Below are 16,251 nucleotides of genomic sequence, written 5' to 3'. Positions count from 1 at the left end.
CTGAGCCTGAGCTCTAGAGCCCGCGAGCCACAACTACTGAGCCCACGTGCCACAACTACTGAAGCCCGCGCACCCGGAGCCCGTGCTCCGCAACAAGAGAAGCCACCGCAATGAGAAGCCCGCACACCGGAACGAAGAGTAGCCCCTCCTCGCCACAACTAGAGAAAGCGCGTGCGCAGCAACGAAGACCCAATGCAGCCAAAAATAAAAACAAATAAAATAAATGAATTTTTAAAAAAACCCAAAGATTTTCACTCAGTAAAGCACATCTAACAAGGAGAGCCTCACAGGGAGAGCATGGCTGAGGAGCGCGTGGGAAGACCATCCATTTGGAGAACAGGTTACTATTCATAGTAGGGGGATGGTAGAAGCAAGGTGTGGAAGGGAAGGTTCCAGGTCTCAGCTGAGAGGCCTGGAGGATTGAAAGACGAGGAAAAAAAAGATGGAGAGAAACTAATCAAAAGGAATGGAATTTCGAGTGAAGTTAAGGCATCAATTCCTGTGCAAAACAGAGAAATGCCCAAGTGGAGAAACTCCAGATAATCCTGATCTTTCAGTAAACCAGGTGGGGCATCACCAGTGGTAACAGAAGGCTGCCTGGTGGGGGGACCGAGAACTTCTGAGAGAATAACTAGCCAGGAGGGTTTCAAAACCAACGGATGTAAAGTCATGATGAAATGAAGCACATGTGGCTTTCTGGTGCTGACAGGTGCAGCGGGCAGGGTCTTTGGAACTTTGTCTCCCCCTGCTGAGTCAAGAGGCATGAACGGCTGAGTTCTTTCCCAATAGGAAAGAACTGTTTCTTTTGGCGCGCGGCGGTGGGGGGGGGGGGGGGGATTAGAGAGAGGAAAACATAAACATTGATTTTTAAAAATCACCTTATAAGTTAGATCCTGCAGCATTAAATGAGCTGCTATGTGAAAAACAAACAGCAGAAAGATGTGGGAAGGGGGCCAGCACTGGGTCATCCCTGTGGCCACGCTTGCTAGTCTTTTGGGGACTTCCCTGGCCGTCCAGTGGTTAAGATTCCATATTTCCATTGCAGGGGGCACGGGTTCAATCCCTGGTTGGGGGACTAAGATCCACACGGTGCGGGGGGTGAAAAAAAAAAACTTTGCTAGTCTTTTCTCTAAAAGGTTCTTCTCTTAAGTAACCCATCCCTTTATCCAGACGCTGCTTCAACAGCCTCAAAGTGATTGCAGAGATAGGGACCTTTCCCTCAGCCAGGACACAGGCTTGTTTTGAATTTCAAAAGTTCTGTTAAATTATCTTCTCTCCAAGACCTTGTTCACAGAATCATTTTTACGTGAACCCACCTAGTAGAGCCAACAAGGATGAAACCTATCTCACGACTGGGGGCATTTGGGGAAGGGTATCTCTTCAGCCTCTATTTTAGTCACTGCTCCTTCATCCCCCAGTTCCACCCTCCTGGCTCCAGAGCCGTCTCTCTTTATTTTGTAACCCCATTCACATCTTAATCCCATGCAACAAAGGCAAGTTATGTATGCGATTCCTTAGGTATCGTTTTTTTAATGAAATCCACAGCAAGAGTTAGGTTCCTGAAACTTTCTATGGTGAGCCTAGGAAAACAAACAAAATGCTAAATACATACGCAAATGTGCACATACACACACACAATCTAGGACTATGGTATACTGATGTCACTCTTCAGGGCCTGATAATAACTACTAAACAAGGTGAAGGCCTTTGAAGTACTTGGATGAAAGGTTTTACCTAAATACAATTATCCCATTACAATCCAGATCAACATTCCCATCCAACAGCGTGGCCTTTTTATCAGTATTTCACTGATGATGAAGTTATGACAACATCCTTGTGATTAAATGGGATTTTAAATGGTTTCAAATGATTTTGCTACTTGTTATCTAATTTCTGAAAGGGCAAAAGGGAAAAATAAGTTATTTCTTTAATCAGAGGGCAATGGCAGGCAATAAAAAGCTGACTAATAGCATTTTAGATATAAGACCGTCATTCAAAGTTAATTAAACATTCATTAGAAGGAAGGGTAAGGGAATTCCTGGCAGTTCAGTGGTTAGGACTTGGTGCTTTCACTGCTGGGGCCTGGGTTCAATCCCTGGTCAGGGAACTAAGATCCCACAAGCCTTGAGGCGTCGCCAAAAAAAAAAAAAAAAAGACGGGTAAGAGCAGGGACCTTGGTCAAGAGGAAAGAGGCAGAGCTGGCTCAGGTGGGCATGGGATATCAGCACCTCCACCAACTCCAGGGCCGGGGGAGGACAGAAGACGTCACAATGCAAGAGTCTGTCAGGTGGCAGATCTTCCTAAGCCTCAGGCAGAAGGACCAGGAAAGAGGGAAGAGATCCTCCTTAAAAAGGCAAACCTGGAGCGGAAGGCACTGCAGAGAGGGGCCCTGGGGGGCTCTGAGGGGCACTCAGTCCAGCAGCAGGTGCGAGCTGGAGGCAGTTTTAAGACAAAGCTTCGGACGTCCCTGGGGCACCTGCCAATGAGGGGGACATGGGTTCCAGCCCTCGTCCGGGAAGATCCCACATGCCGCGGAGCAACTAAGCCCGTGCACCACCACTCCTGAGCCTGTGCTCTAGAGCCCGCAAGCCACAACTACTTAGCCCACGCTCCACAACTACTGAAGCCCGTGCGCCACAACTACTGAAGCCCGCGTGCCTAGAGCCCGTGCTCTGCAACAAGAGAAGCCACCGCAATGAGAAGCCTGCACACCGCAACGAAAAGTAGCCCCCGCTCGACGCAACTAGAGAAAAGCCTGCACGCAGCAACAAAGACCCAATGCAGCCAAAAATAAATAAATAATGTTTTTTCTTTTTAAAAGCCAAAGCTTCGCAGCGTCTGGCAGCCCTGCTCACCTGCAGGACTCTGGCACTCGGAATTCGAGAGCCTTGCACAGCGTGTACCTTGGAAGGAAGCCCAAGATAAGATTAAAGTCAAATGAGAAGAGGCCGAGTAGCATCACGGAAAAAAACACTGAAGTCAGAAGACCTGGGTTTTGATTCAGTCCTGCTGTCATGTACTAGATGTGTGACCCTGGGCAAACCCATGAGCTTCTCAGAGCCTCAGTTCTCAAATCTAAGGACCACAACCACGGGTCCTCCTACCTTACAAATGCAGTGGGGATAAAAGAGAGTAGTGGATGGGAGGGCACTTTTAAAAGTCATGTACCAGGAATTCCCTGGTGGTCCAGTGGTTAGGACTCTGGGCTTCCACTGCAGGGGGCCCAGATTTGATCCCTGATCAGGGAACTAAGATCCCACAAGCCGTGCAGCACGACCAAAAAAATAAAAAATAAAATAAAGAAAATCAGGCCAGGGGACTTCCCTGGTGATCCAGTGGTTAAGACACCATGCTTCCATTGCAGGGGGCACGGGTTTGATTCCTGGTCTGGGAACTAAGACCCCGCATGCCATGCAGTGCAGCCAAATAAATAAATAATAAAATAAACTTGTTTAAAAAAAGAAAAGAAAATGAGGCCAGGAAGATGAGAAGCTTAAAAAAAATAGCAAGTTGTGTACACACATGAAGCGTTGTTGGCTCAGGCACAGAACTCCCTTTCAAATATTAGTCTTGATGTACATGTACATATGTATATATTTATATGTGTGTGTATAGTTAAATGTAACACATAATTACATATATATATATATATATATATATATATATAGTTACCTAGAATTACCTGTAACACATATATAACCATTTAAGTGATTTGTATTATCTGTGTTCACATATATAAATTTCATACTGAATCTGATTTTATTCTGGATACATGCTGGAACAAACCTGGTCACCAGAGGGACTTCTCTGGGTAGCACAGTGGTTAAGAATCTTCCTACTAATGCAGGGGACACAGGTTCGAGCCCTGGTCCAGGAAGATCCCACATGCCGTGGAGCAACTAAGCCCGCGAGCCACAACTACTGAGCCTGCGCTCTAGAGCCCGCGAGCCACAACTACTGAGCCCGCGTGCCACAACTACTGAAGCCCGCATGCCTAGAGCCCGTGCTCCGCAACAAGAGAAGCCACGGCAATGAGAAGCCCGTGCATCACAACGAAGAGTAGCCCCCGCTCACAGCAACCTAGTGAAAGCCCGTACGCAGCAACGAATACCCAATGCAGCCAAAAATAAATAAATAAGTAAATAAATAAAAACTTGGTCACTAGAAATGGTCAGGGCATTTAAGGAAAAGCAAAAGGAAGATGTGCGTGAAAGTACAGAGGCCACAAGGGAAGATAAACCAGCTGTCTTGATTGATGGTTGCTGCGACCTTGGACATGGAGTTGACTCTTTCACGCTCACAATTTAACTGAGGAAACAACTTAACCAGAAACAACCAGAGAACAAAATAAGGCAGTAAAATCACTCGGCCTGGGCAGACTGCACGGTCTATGTAATGACTCTAGAATTTTAAGGAAAGGAAAGAGCATTAGAAGTGGGGTAATCAGGAAAAGCTCCATGGATATGAACATATACACTCTACTATATATAAAACAGATAACCAACAAAGACCTACTATATAGCACAGGGAATTCTACTCAATATTTTGTAATAACCTATAAGGGAAAAGAATCTGCAGAAAAAATATATATATACATATGTGTAACTGAATCACTTTGCTGTACACCTGAAACTAACACAACATTGTAAATCAACTAAACTTCAATTAAGAAAAAAAAAGCAAAGTCCCATGGAGGTAGGATATCAGGAGCTCAGAGGGACAGACAGAACTGGAAGGAAGAGGATGGGCCAGGTGAAAACACGCAGCAGGAATAAAGACAGCAGCCTGAACAACATGGGGTTTCTTCTGTAGCAGCAAGCTCGCCCTTCACTGTGGCTTAGTTCCCCAGGAGAGCTGATACGGCTACTGAAGAGCCTGAGGAGAGGACAATGCATTCTCTGCCCCACGGCCTGGCCTGATAACCTGGCCATTTACTGTGGGAGGCAGTGTCATGTTGTAAAGCAAGGGGAAGAGCCACATGCAGGGTCAGGGAGCCACACTCCACTCGGCCCCCCTCCACTCCTTTTCCTTCCACCTCTTCCAACACGATCAACATTTACGCAGCACCAACCATGCAAGGAACTAGGCATTGGAGAAAAAGACCAATAATCAGGGCTTCCCTGGTGGGGCAGTGGTTAAGAATCTGCCTGCCACTGCAGGAGACACGGGTCCGAGCCCTGGTCCGGGAAGATCCCACATGCCGCGGAGCAACTAAGCCTGTGCGCCACAACTACTGAGCCTGCGCTCTAGAGCCTGCAAGCCACAACTACTGAGCCCACGTGCCACAATTACCTAAGCCCGCGCGCCCAGAGCCCATGCACCGCAACGAAGAGCAGCCCCCGCTCGCCGCAACTAGAGAAAGCCCGCGCACAGCAATGAAGACCCAATGCAGCCAAAAAAAAAAAAAGACCAATAATCACCTTGGGGAGTTAGATATAAAAACAGGTTAGACTGAAGCAGCTAAGGACCAAATAAGTAATATTGCTATTGCTACCAAAAAAAGGCGAGACGATGGGGGGCCAGTAAGGCTGTGGCTGGAAAATGGTTTCTTGGACTAGATGGTGCTTGTCCAAGTCTTGAGGAAAAAATTAAGATTCAGAAAGTAGAGAGTTAAGAAGGGGTATTACAGACCAGAAGTGTGAATCAACACTAGAAGGTAAGCACTACGGTGTGAATATATTAATACTTAACACTACTGAACTGTATACTTAAAATGGTTAAGACGGTACATTTTATGTTACACGTATTTTATCACAATTAAACGTTTTTTTCATTTAAGAAACCAAAAAAAAGAGAAAACAAACCAAAACACAGGTGCTTCCAAAAAAAATGTAAACTGATATGAATACACACTACCATTTGTAGTCAATAAGCTAACCAGTCTGATTTTGTAGAAAGTTCGTGTAGAGAGACATCAGGAGATTCGGTAAAGAAACAAACTGAGGGACTTCCCTGTTTGTCCAGTGGGTAAGACTCCATGCTCACAATGCAGGGGGCCCGGGTTTGATCCCTGGTTGGGGAACTAGATCTCGCATGCCGCAACTAAGACCTGGTGCAGCCTAAATAAATAAAGAAAGAAACAGACTGAAGGTGGATTGTGGGAAACCTCAGGCTAACAGATGGCACTCGATTCTCTCAACCAAGGTTTCTAACTCTGTGGTCTAAGGACGGGCTTCAAGTTTTGGCCTGTGAACACCCTGTAATAAACCTTGAAAGTTTGTTCACAGGTGCATTTTGATCTGGGGAGAGGGCAAATGGCTGTCAGCTTCTCAAAAGGGTTTATGACTTAGAAAATTTGAAAACCATTCATAAAGCCAATTGGCAGTGTGGTCTGGGTGGGGATGGGACAGTGGTTGAGGTTACATAAGTTGAGCTCACTTCCCTTGAGACTTGCAGTTAACTAAACACCAGATAGTATTATATAAATGGATGCCCTATCTCTCTTTAGTACTTAACAGAGCTATTGTTAGGTATTAAGAACAGCTCATCTGGGAAAGCTGGTGACCCCTACTGGAAACTAGCAGAGGGTGAGCAGAGAAGAGAACCCAGTAAAAGATAGGAAATAAGAAGATTCAATACATTAAAATGCCATAGAAGCCAAAGAAAAAAAGTCCTGGAGAAGATGAAGTGGTTACCGGAGTCAAGTATAAGAGGAGGATTAAGAAAGATAAGGAATGAGGAAAAAAAGATATCTAAGTTCTATGACCTTCAGTTGCACGGTTTCTGGAGAGCGATGCAAAAAAGGTCAGAGGTTAAGGGTAACATATCCAAACTAGGAGACTGGGAGAGCAAAGGAAAGTGCTATAATTATGACGTGATAATTATGTCAGAACATCAGGCATAAACCAGGAGTGTCCTGGACAAATAGACATACAGTTAGTTACCTAGTTGAGGAGGAAGTTTGTAGCACAGCCAGGAGGGCAGCAGATACCATCTGTTAACTCAAAGGATTTGGTTGTGAAAAGGAAAATAGGACGTAAGTCAGAAGAACTAGTAGGGATAAGAAAAGGCTTTATCAGTTACCTGTGTGGGAGGAGGGAGGACTTCTGATGTTGTAAAGGAAAGGGAAGGAGTGGTGGACAAGAGCATCCTGTACCCTCCATCTTGCTGAACTTCACGACGCACACGGGGGCCCTCAGACATTTCTTGTGTGAATGTTGACTGGGACACCAGCCCTCCAGGAAGCGGCAAAGACTAGAATAAGCAGGAGTGGAGAGGGGCCTTTCTCCCTTTGAAACTATATGGAAGGAGAAAAGAAAACACCATATGACAAGAAAAGGCAGGCCAGAGTGCTGTATTTCAACCTAGTGAGTATCGGAGGATCGAGATGTCGGAGAAGAATGCTTTTCCAAACTGGCCTTCACTATGGCCTTTTCTTCAAGGGAAAAAAAAATAAGAAAGTTAACTCTTAGGAGTTCTTTAAAGCTAACACGTAAGAAAGAGAACAATAGGAAATATATCCATAGTGCAAGATATAATTTCATTCAGTGCTGAGCAGTTGTTTTATTTATAACTTCATTTCAGGTACAACTTGGGGGCTACAGAGAGGTCAGAGGAACACCTGTCCAGCTAATTTTAAACTTGAGAAAGAAAACAATGGTTGGTGTCAGGATACGAAGATGTGACCACACTGATTACGTAGGGGGAGAGGAAACGCTCAGCCAAATGTCAGACAGGGGCTAAATCATCAAAACGGGGTTCATCTAGAGACGATTCTTAAATTACAACTAGGCAGCTCATCCAAACTCAGCACAGTCTTACACAAAGGGGAAGGGAAGGCTTTCACAGAATGTAGTAGAAATAGACCTGTACAATCTGGCAACACCGTAGGGTCAGTGAATAGTCACCAGGGAACACTCAGTAGCAGGAAATTGCAAGGCATGAGTCACATTCTACAGCGCGGAGCTCACGGTATATATAAAATAACCAGGTGGACAGATATTTATTATAAAAGTCAGTTTATTTTCCCTTTCTGTGTTTCATATTTTCCCTTTTTGTCAGTAATGAGCAATTAACTGATTGGAAATCTGCTTGATTAAATAACATTAACAAGTTCATAAACGCACCGCATTTGAGAGTATAAAGCAAGAGGTTGAAAAATATTCCCTAACCCAATGCAAATTAGGCAGCCCTCCCTCAAAATTGTACAGTTTTCACCTGTTAACTTCCATAATTTAAAATATATATACAGTATGACCTTAAAATATTCATAATTAGTATAGAATTCACAGCCTTGAAGACATATATTCTACAAACTTCTAAAGAATAGATACCTAGATACACCTCAGGCCCTAGTAATCCATTAATGTGATTCAAGGTCACATACTTAACACTTACAGGGCCAAAAGGTCTTTCTTTTTTCTCTAATTCTAGTCTTCTGCTGAGGTAATGCAAGGAACCCAGCTGCGACAGAGATCAATCCTCTGAAAATAGTGCTAAGCAGATTAGCTTCCTAGTGGATCCTAAAGTTCCCAGAGAACCAATCTGGGGTTGAGTACTTCAGTTGTAAATTACACACTGGCATGTTCACAATCGAGGTACCTTATGGTCCTTGAAAGGAAGACTAAAGACTTCCAGGAGCCAAAGGGAATTCTGAATGAAGACGGAGGAGAACAAGTTGACAATCACTTGAAGATATTTCTGCTTCTGGAGCTGAACGACTTTAGAGCAGATACAGAGTGACTGAGCCAATCAGCATGTAGTGTGATTTTTCCCACCATCGTTAACAAAGGGATTCTCTGTCCAAGCAGGCTTACGCTGGACCCAGCTAGAGTGCTTTATCCGGATTTGATGCTTCAGAGACGAGGCACGCTCTGCAAACTCATGACCAAAGCAAAATGCAATGATCCTTTCTATTCGTGGAGCACGTCACTGATACAAACCATGCCTGACTGCCTTGTGGTCACTCGGCTTTCCAGACTGGAGAACTTGGGTCCAAGTCCAATACAGCATTTACGGTTAAAGGGATAAACCTCCACAGGCCAAAAAAGACACTGGCAGATTCATAGGCCATTCAGTACATTCATGAAACAACAGCGATAAAAATCATTAACAATGATTCCTGTAGTGTAGAAAAACAGCCCAGCCTTCACTCTGGTCAGCATCTCCGGCGGCTGACACTGTTGAAAGAGGCTTGACGATCTGAGGTTATGCTGGAGCTCTTAAGACAACCCCAAAATAAGGTGAATGAAAAGAAATAGTCCTGATGTGTCTCCTATTATTCTTGTTCTTTTGTGGGCACCAGTCACCCACTCAATATGCGAGCTTCTCGTCTTTGCATAAGATAGCATATTTCCCTCACTATTAATGGTGAAATAAATAGAATTGTGCAACTTGTCTGTGAAGAGAAAAAAGCATTGAACATGCAGTGACAAGTTAATTAATTCTGTTAGAGCATCATGTTTTGAACATAATAATGAATTTGGACAATTACATTCTTTTTGACTTCGTACAAGGACAACTCAATCTTTAATGAATTAGAAAATGATTTTGAAAATTACAGTTAATATTACAAAATACTTAATGTTACATTACAGTCTCCAAAAAAAGAACTAAGGTACACAGATTAAATAACTCATAGGTAGGGCAGAAAATTGATACTGGAGCTCAGATTTAAACAGTGTTTCTTCTAACAGATTCAGTTTTCTTTCTATTACATTTCTAGTATGATCACACCAACAGGTTCATCAGGAGATACTTCCCTCTACTCAGAAGTAGATGACCGAGTTATACGGCCCAGTCTGTAGAAGCTGGAGGGCACTCAGGCAGAAGAAAGCATCCTTTGTGATAGCAGAGTACATAAGCCTTAAGGCAGCTCCAGGGGATTCCAGGTGCTGAGCTATCCCAAAGGCTCCTTGGATAGGCTGGAGGACAGCATCTAGACTTGGGCAATGGAGGCTGCCTCCAATTAGGATGCCCTAGATTTAGGGACAGGATACTGAATGCATCCCCTGGTGGACGAAGCCATCACCAGACTCTCAAGTAGACCTGTCTTGAGCACCATCTCAATATGTGATAAGAGTATGTCACATGCTTATTCAAAAGAGAGCAATGTTTTAAAAGCACAAGGCCTTATTCTGTGTTGGCTGTTTCCCAGAAAGTACAGAGTTCCAGCCAAGAATGTCGAAGGCACAACAGATATTTTCTCAAGAGACTCGAGGTTCATTTTAGAACTTGCACACCACAGTGTTAATTACAGCAATGCTTCTTTTTTAACCCTATGTGGCTTGGCATACACATTTCCTTCAGAGTTCCCAAATTATATTTAGCAGACAGAGAGTACTCTGGAAGAGTACCCTGATTAATGGTTGGGGGTATAAGCCTCTCTTCATTTTTTCTGGAATTATAAATGACAATACTCATTAGACTCAGGTCAAGGGCAAACTAACAGCCCTTTCCTTCCTTGAAAAATGAATGTGTCTTTCAGAATAATAAAATGTTACTTTTCACAAAAGAATCTTTAAAAGCGGTCAGCAATTTTGTTGGTTTAAGAAGTGATTTAACCATAAAAAGAAATGAACTATTGATACATGCAACAACATGGATGAATCTCAAAATAATTATGCTGACGGAAAGAAGCAGACAAAAATACATAGTGTATGATTCCATGTATATAAAACTCAAGAAAACGCAAGTTAATCTATAGCAACAGAAAGTGCATCAGTAGTTACCTGGAGAGAGGTGGGATGGTGGAGAGGCAAGAGACAAGGATTACACAGGGGCCATGAAGAAACTTTTGGGAGTGATGGATACATTTACTGTCCTGATCGGGATGATGGGTTCACAGACATGCATGCACATATGTTAAACTGTACGAAATTTTACTTGTTAAATATATGCAATTTATTTTAAGTCAATTATTCCTCAACAACAAAAAAAACTACTTTGCATGTAAAAAAAGTGATATAAGTAAATGCTTTGAACTAATTTAATTTAAAAACTACTAGTTTAAAAAAAACAAAAAGGGCACACACTTACCATAAGAATGAAAAAGTAGAAAACCCACATCCATCCTAGGTTGTCCTGGATCAAAGACACTAAATACTAAAAGGGAGAAAAAGAAATCACAATATAATCCTTTATAAAATAATAAACTGAAGTAGTTAAAAAGTAGATTAGGGCTTCCCTGGTGGCGCAGTGGTTAAGAATCCGCCTGCCAATGCAGGGGACGTGGGTTCGAGCCCTGGTCCGGGAAGATCCCACATGCCGCAGAGCAACTAGGCCCGTGCGCCACAACTACTGAGTCTGTGCTCTGGAGCCCACGAGCCACAACTACTGAAGCCCATGCGCCTGGAGCCCATGCTCCACAACAGGAGAAGCCACTGCGATGAGAAGCCCGTGCTTCAAAGAGTACTACTGCAACAAAGAGTAGCCCCTGCTCACCACAACTAGGGAAAGCCCACGCGCAGCAACGAAGACCCAATGCAGTCAAAAATAATAAATAATAAAATAATTTTTTTTAAAAAAGTAGATTAAACATATCTCTTCTAGAAAATAAAAAGGAGTTAGGATTTGTATAATGTTTTGCAGTTTGCAGAGTTCTTGCATATACATGCTCCTATTTAAGCTTTATTGACACCCTTCATTTGGTAAGCTGGCACAGTCCAAAATCTGTGTAACAGAAGGCACAAGTCCAGGAGGTATTTTTTTTTCACTTTTCTATTAAGAGAGGATGATGGGGACTTCCCTGGTGGCGCAGTGGTTAAGAAACCACCTGCCAATGCAAGGGACACGGGTTTGAGCCCTGGTCCGGGAAGATCCCACCTGCTGCGGAGCAACTAAGCCCATATGCCACAACTACTGAGCCTGCGCTCTAGAGCCCGTGAGCCACAACTACTGAGCCCGCGCACCTAGACCCCGTGCTCCACAACAAGAGAAGCCACCTCAGTGAGAAGCCCATGCACTGCAACGAAGAGTAGCCCCCACTCGCCACAACTAGAGGAAGCCCGTGTGCAGCAATGAAGACCCAACGCAGCCAAAAATAAATAAAATAAAATAACTAAATTTATAAAAAAAAATTAAGAGAGGATGATGAACAGCCTCAAGTCACTTCCATTTAATCAGTCCTTCTTCCAGTGAATGGTACTATAATTGATGCTTTTAAAAATAGTTCGTCTCCGCAACTTCCCTGGTGGTCCAGTGGCTAAGACTCCACGCACCCAATGTAGGGGGCCTGGGTTCAATCCCTGGTCAGGGAACTAGATTCCACATGCCACAACTAAGAGTTCGCATGCTGCAACTAAGACCCGATGCAGCCAAATAAATAAATAAATAAATAAATTTTTTTTTTAAGTTTGTCTTTTAAGTATACCACTCATTTTTCAATTACACTATTTGCTCATAGGATTACTGTATGACTTTGACACTCTACAGCACATTCTTTTATTTTCAATTAATAAAAGGTATCCAATAGTTTTTAACCCATGCTCTTTTAAAAAAAAATACATGTAACATAAAGCTTGCCATTTTAACCATCTTTCAGTGTACAACTCAGCAGCATCAAATACATTCATGATGTTGCACAACCATCACCACTACCTATTTTCAAAATTTTTCATCACCCCTAACGGAAACTCTGCACCCGTTAACTCTCTGCAAGAACTCTCCATGGCCCCTCTCCTCAGCCCCTGATAAACTCTAATCTGCTTTCTGTCTCTATGAATTTACCATTCAAGATATTTCATGTTAAGTAGAATCACACAATATTTTTGTGTCTGGCTTATTTCACGTAGCATAATGTTGTTAAGGTTCATTCATGTTGTAGCATGTATCAGAACTCCATTCCTTTTTATGGCTAAATAATATCCCATTGCATAGATATACCACATTTTGTTTATCCATTCATCTATCAACGGACACTTGAGTTGTTTCCACCTTTTGGCTACTATGAATAACGCTGTGGTGAACATCGGCAAACAAATATCTGAATCCATTTTCAATTCTTTGGGGTACAACATACCTAGGAGTGGAATTGCTGGGTCATATGGTAATTCTATGTTTAACTTTTTGAGGAACCACCATAGTGTTTTCTACAGTAGCTGCACGATTTTACATTCCCACCAGCACTGTATGTGAATTTCTCCACATCCTCACCAACACCTGTTACTCTGTTTTGTTTTAACTACATCCATTAGGTGTCAAGTGGTAGCTCATGTTTTTGCTTTGCATCTCCCTAAGGATGCTGAGAATCTTTTCAGGTGCTTACTGACCACTGATATATATCTGTCATGAGGCGTCGTCCCTATGTTTCCTTCTAAGGGCTTTATTGAGTCCCTATTAAGTCATGGAGTTTGGGATTTCATACATCAAGCAACAGAAAATCATTCAAAAATCAACATGGCGGGGGAATGAGTAAAGCTAGCTATGCTTTAGTCCTGGTCCTGCTTCCCAAACCATGAAAGTCAACCTAATGCTGACCCATGTTCACAGATAGGGATCGTAACACTGGCAGGTATTCTAAATGCAAAGAAACTCCTTGAAATGCTAATTACAATCTACCCATTTGATTAATGAAGAAAACATTAGTTGGGAAGGAAAACTTAAAATACAGTAATTTCAGAAAAGGATGCCCAATACCCCTTATATGAAGACATCTGAACAGGTGGCCAATAGCATTTTTTTAGTCCCTACTCCAGGACAAATTTCTCCTACCTTTGCTAAGTTTGTTTTTCCTTTAGTCTCAGAATCAAATATGCTAACACACTGATCCTATAAATCACTCATTCTACAATCATTCCACAAATATCTGAATGTCTACTGTGTGCCAGGCACCGTTCCTGGTACCGTTCCTGGTACCAGGGCTACAGTAGAACACAAAACAAATAAAATGCTGCCCTCGTGAAGCTCACCTTACAGTGGGAGACACGACATTAACAAATAAATGTGTAATATATGGCTGGGTGGAGACCAGCACTAAGATGGTGTATCTCCCTCAGTATTTGCTCTTGCATTAACCACTAGCAATCGGATACCACTGATCCACCCCCATTAAGCAGCAATCTCCAAGGCCATTTAATGACCTCAATGTCAAAACTACAAGCCTTTTTCCTTCCATTCTCTTTCTCCTGACCTCTCTACCTCTATGATCTGAGTAACACACCTCCTCAAATTCTGGCTTCCTGTTTCTGTGACCATTGGGCATCCTCTGAGGGTTTGCCTATATTTTCTTTCCCCATTAAACATCACATCACTTCCACGGTTTCAACCATTTTATCCATGCAGTTGATTCTCAAATCCACATTTTGCAAAACCCACATTCTGCAATGACCTAGAGCAGCATGCCCTAGGCGAGGCATGACTCATGACTGCCCCAGAGAAGGGATGCCTTTCTGAAGCTGAATGTAAGCAAAAAGCATCGATTTGAATAGTTCTGATTACCTAGAGTAGGCCAATCTTAGCCCAGCAGATCTCAAACTTCAGAGTGCGTAAGAATCGCCAGGAAGGCTTGCTGAAATACAGATCCCCAGGCTCTCACTCAGCAAGTCTACAGTAAGCTTAGTGTTCAGTACTTAATGAACCCCCAGATGATTCTGGCATAAGACATTTACGAACCGCCTTTTGAGACACAGTTGTAGGAAGCAGAGTAAGCGACTCAGGGCAGCTGCAGAGTCCATGGCCATTTCTGGCAGGGATACATGGGAAGAATGTGTGTACGTGTGTGTGTCTGGTAGGGGGACAGAGGTAGGGCCTGCATGTCAGGTGTGGGGTAATGAGAAGCATGTGTCTCATGGCCTCCTTGGAGTGCCAAGTTCAGGCTGGAAGAAAGGGGTGGCGGGCTGGGACTGGAGAATCTGTCTTATGAGGTGTTAGCTTCTTTTCAGACAGGAAGAATCTGGAGGTAAAAGTGGAAAGAAGGAACTGATAAATGTAGAGCAACCTTCCACATTAGGTCACATCAGCTGGACCTCAAAGACTAAAAACACAAGGCTTTCAGTACAGTGCACTACAGCACAAGAGTGCCACCCTACTGTGGCCCAGAGGGTGGGGGTAAACTCTTCCACCGCTGAAGAACTGCTGAGCACTCCATGTCAAGCCCTCCCCTGCTCTCTCACCTGGCCTACCGCAGCTCCAATGCTCCCGGTTCCATCAACTATTCCTGTGACGGTTGCCAAAGCCTCAGTGCTGCCTTGGATCAGCTCCTGACGACCCAGGTCCGCAGAAATAGCAGAGCTAATCATATTAGAAGGTCCACCAATAAAAAATCCTGAAGTCATAAACAGAACAGGTTCTTATTAAGACACTATCTGTAACAACGCTAGGAATCTACTGAATAAAGCAAACTCTTAATCCCGATACTCCAATCAGTATGTTGGAGAGAAACAAAAAGAGGGGGAAAAAATAACCAATAAAAATGGAAACTCCCCCAGATAGTAACATCTTCAAACTAGTTAGCATCCACTTTTCTCTAGAAAATAGAGTGAACACACAGCTTTCCAATCCTGTGAAGTGTGCATGCATTGACAACTAACTGCACTAGCTTGTCAAATTCTCTTATGGTAGAGGTGCAGCGCAGAGCATCTGACTGCCCAAATTCAACCAAACATATTGAAAAAAAGAGAGACAGGAGAAAAAGCGATTTCAGCGGTATAGGGGGTTCCATCGGCCACTGCTCGCGCTGAGGCTGTCCAAGGACTGAGCGGGAGTTGGCCCACGTGACTCTGTCCATGAGGCTGCATCAGTCCCACGTGCCTCATAGAGCAGGAGCGGCTCCCACTATCCTATGATCTCAAGTTGAAAAGTAAGAATTCTTCTATAACACGGTCGCTAATTGCACTGAATTGTTTCACCTGGGGCTCAACTTAAGACATTCTGACCAATTCCAACACAGGAGGAAAAACTAGCTATACTGGACCTTTTGAAAGCTGGTGAATTGGTTTCCAATGCGGCATCTTCCTAAGCCACTTCCGCAAGTAACATGAGCGGGCGGGGCAGCAATCAAAAATCTTAGGAAACCTCTGTCAAAAGGGACTGCCTCTGTCACGACAGGACCGAGTAGGTCACATGAGAGCAGAGAAGTAGGATCTGAAGGAGGCATCTTTCCTTTTTACCTTCTGAGTTCTCTGTAATTGTGGTTTTAGCATTACTCAAATTGAAGGAGAAATCAGTTTCCTTTTTTCCTTTTTCCTTACAGAGGAACAGTACAGTGAAATGGAGCCTATGCCATACCTGTGACAGCCATCAGAAGCGCATTGATGGACTTATCATTTGGAGAACCTGTGAGGAGAGACACAGACACAGAACAACGATCTGAGG

The 16,251-nt window shown here is 43.5% G+C and overlaps 1 protein-coding gene across 1 annotated transcript in view; it reads right to left on the bottom strand.

Annotated features, from left to right (window-relative positions):
* Positions 1-7,959: 7,959 nt before the first annotated feature.
* Positions 7,960-16,251, bottom strand: part of SLC37A3 (solute carrier family 37 member 3) — a 45,013-nt gene continuing 36,721 nt past the window's right edge. Inside the window, exons 12-15 of the mRNA XM_082661433.1 lie at positions 16,165-16,212; positions 15,051-15,202; positions 10,978-11,043; positions 7,960-9,337 (exon numbers count right to left, since the gene is read on the bottom strand). Coding sequence (XP_082517559.1) covers positions 9,245-9,337; positions 10,978-11,043; positions 15,051-15,202; positions 16,165-16,212 — 359 coding nt within the window. The 3' untranslated portion in view covers positions 7,960-9,244. The remainder of the gene's footprint in view (positions 9,338-10,977; positions 11,044-15,050; positions 15,203-16,164; positions 16,213-16,251) is intronic.

The sequence above is a fragment of the Grampus griseus genome, assembly GCF_964374135.1.
Source record: "Grampus griseus genome assembly, chromosome: 9".
NCBI classification, from domain to species: Eukaryota; Metazoa; Chordata; class Mammalia; order Artiodactyla; family Delphinidae; genus Grampus; species Grampus griseus.
The sequence above is the reverse complement of the archived record's forward strand: the minus strand, read 5'-3'. Positions and strand labels throughout refer to the sequence as shown.